General features: G+C 57.8%; 1 protein-coding gene across 1 annotated transcript in view; it reads left to right on the top strand.

The window, feature by feature from the left end:
• The window catches only part of ADAM11 (ADAM metallopeptidase domain 11), an 11492-nt gene that overhangs the window by 5137 nt on the left and 5940 nt on the right, over nt 1–415 (top strand). The window contains exon 3 of the mRNA XM_009638511.1: nt 301–377. Within this exon, the coding sequence (XP_009636806.1) occupies nt 301–377 (77 nt within the window). The remainder of the gene's footprint in view (nt 1–300; nt 378–415) is intronic.

Here is a 415-nt window from a genome sequence, read left to right as displayed (position 1 = left end):
CGCGGCCGAGCCAGGCCTGCTGGGGATGGGGGTGATGCTCCAGCAGCCCCCACCCAAATACAGCTCTGAGGAGGTGGGTGACGGGCTGCAGGTGCCCTCCCAGCACTGTGGGAGCAATGATTTTGGGGCAAAAACCCCCCAGCATTTTCCTTTATGTTGAATTTTTGGGGGTTAAAAATAAAAGTGCACCTTTAGAGGCTGCATATTTGGGTTGGGTTTTTTTTTTATTATTATTATTTTAATTTTTAATTTTCATTGGGAGCCAGCGCGGGGGGGCTGACTGCCCCGGCACTCTTGCAGGGGCTGCACCTGGCACGGGTGAGCTTCGTGGTGCGCGCCTTTGGCTCGGCCTTCACCCTCGACCTCCGGCTGAACCAGTGAGCGGCCCCGGGGGTCCCAGCGGGGGGGGGGGCAC

This window comes from Egretta garzetta, unplaced genomic scaffold (genome assembly GCF_000687185.1).
Source record: "Egretta garzetta isolate BGI_Z169 unplaced genomic scaffold, ASM68718v1 scaffold745, whole genome shotgun sequence".
Lineage (NCBI taxonomy): Eukaryota > Metazoa > Chordata > Aves > Pelecaniformes > Ardeidae > Egretta > Egretta garzetta.
The sequence above is the reverse complement of the archived record's forward strand: the minus strand, read 5'-3'. Positions and strand labels throughout refer to the sequence as shown.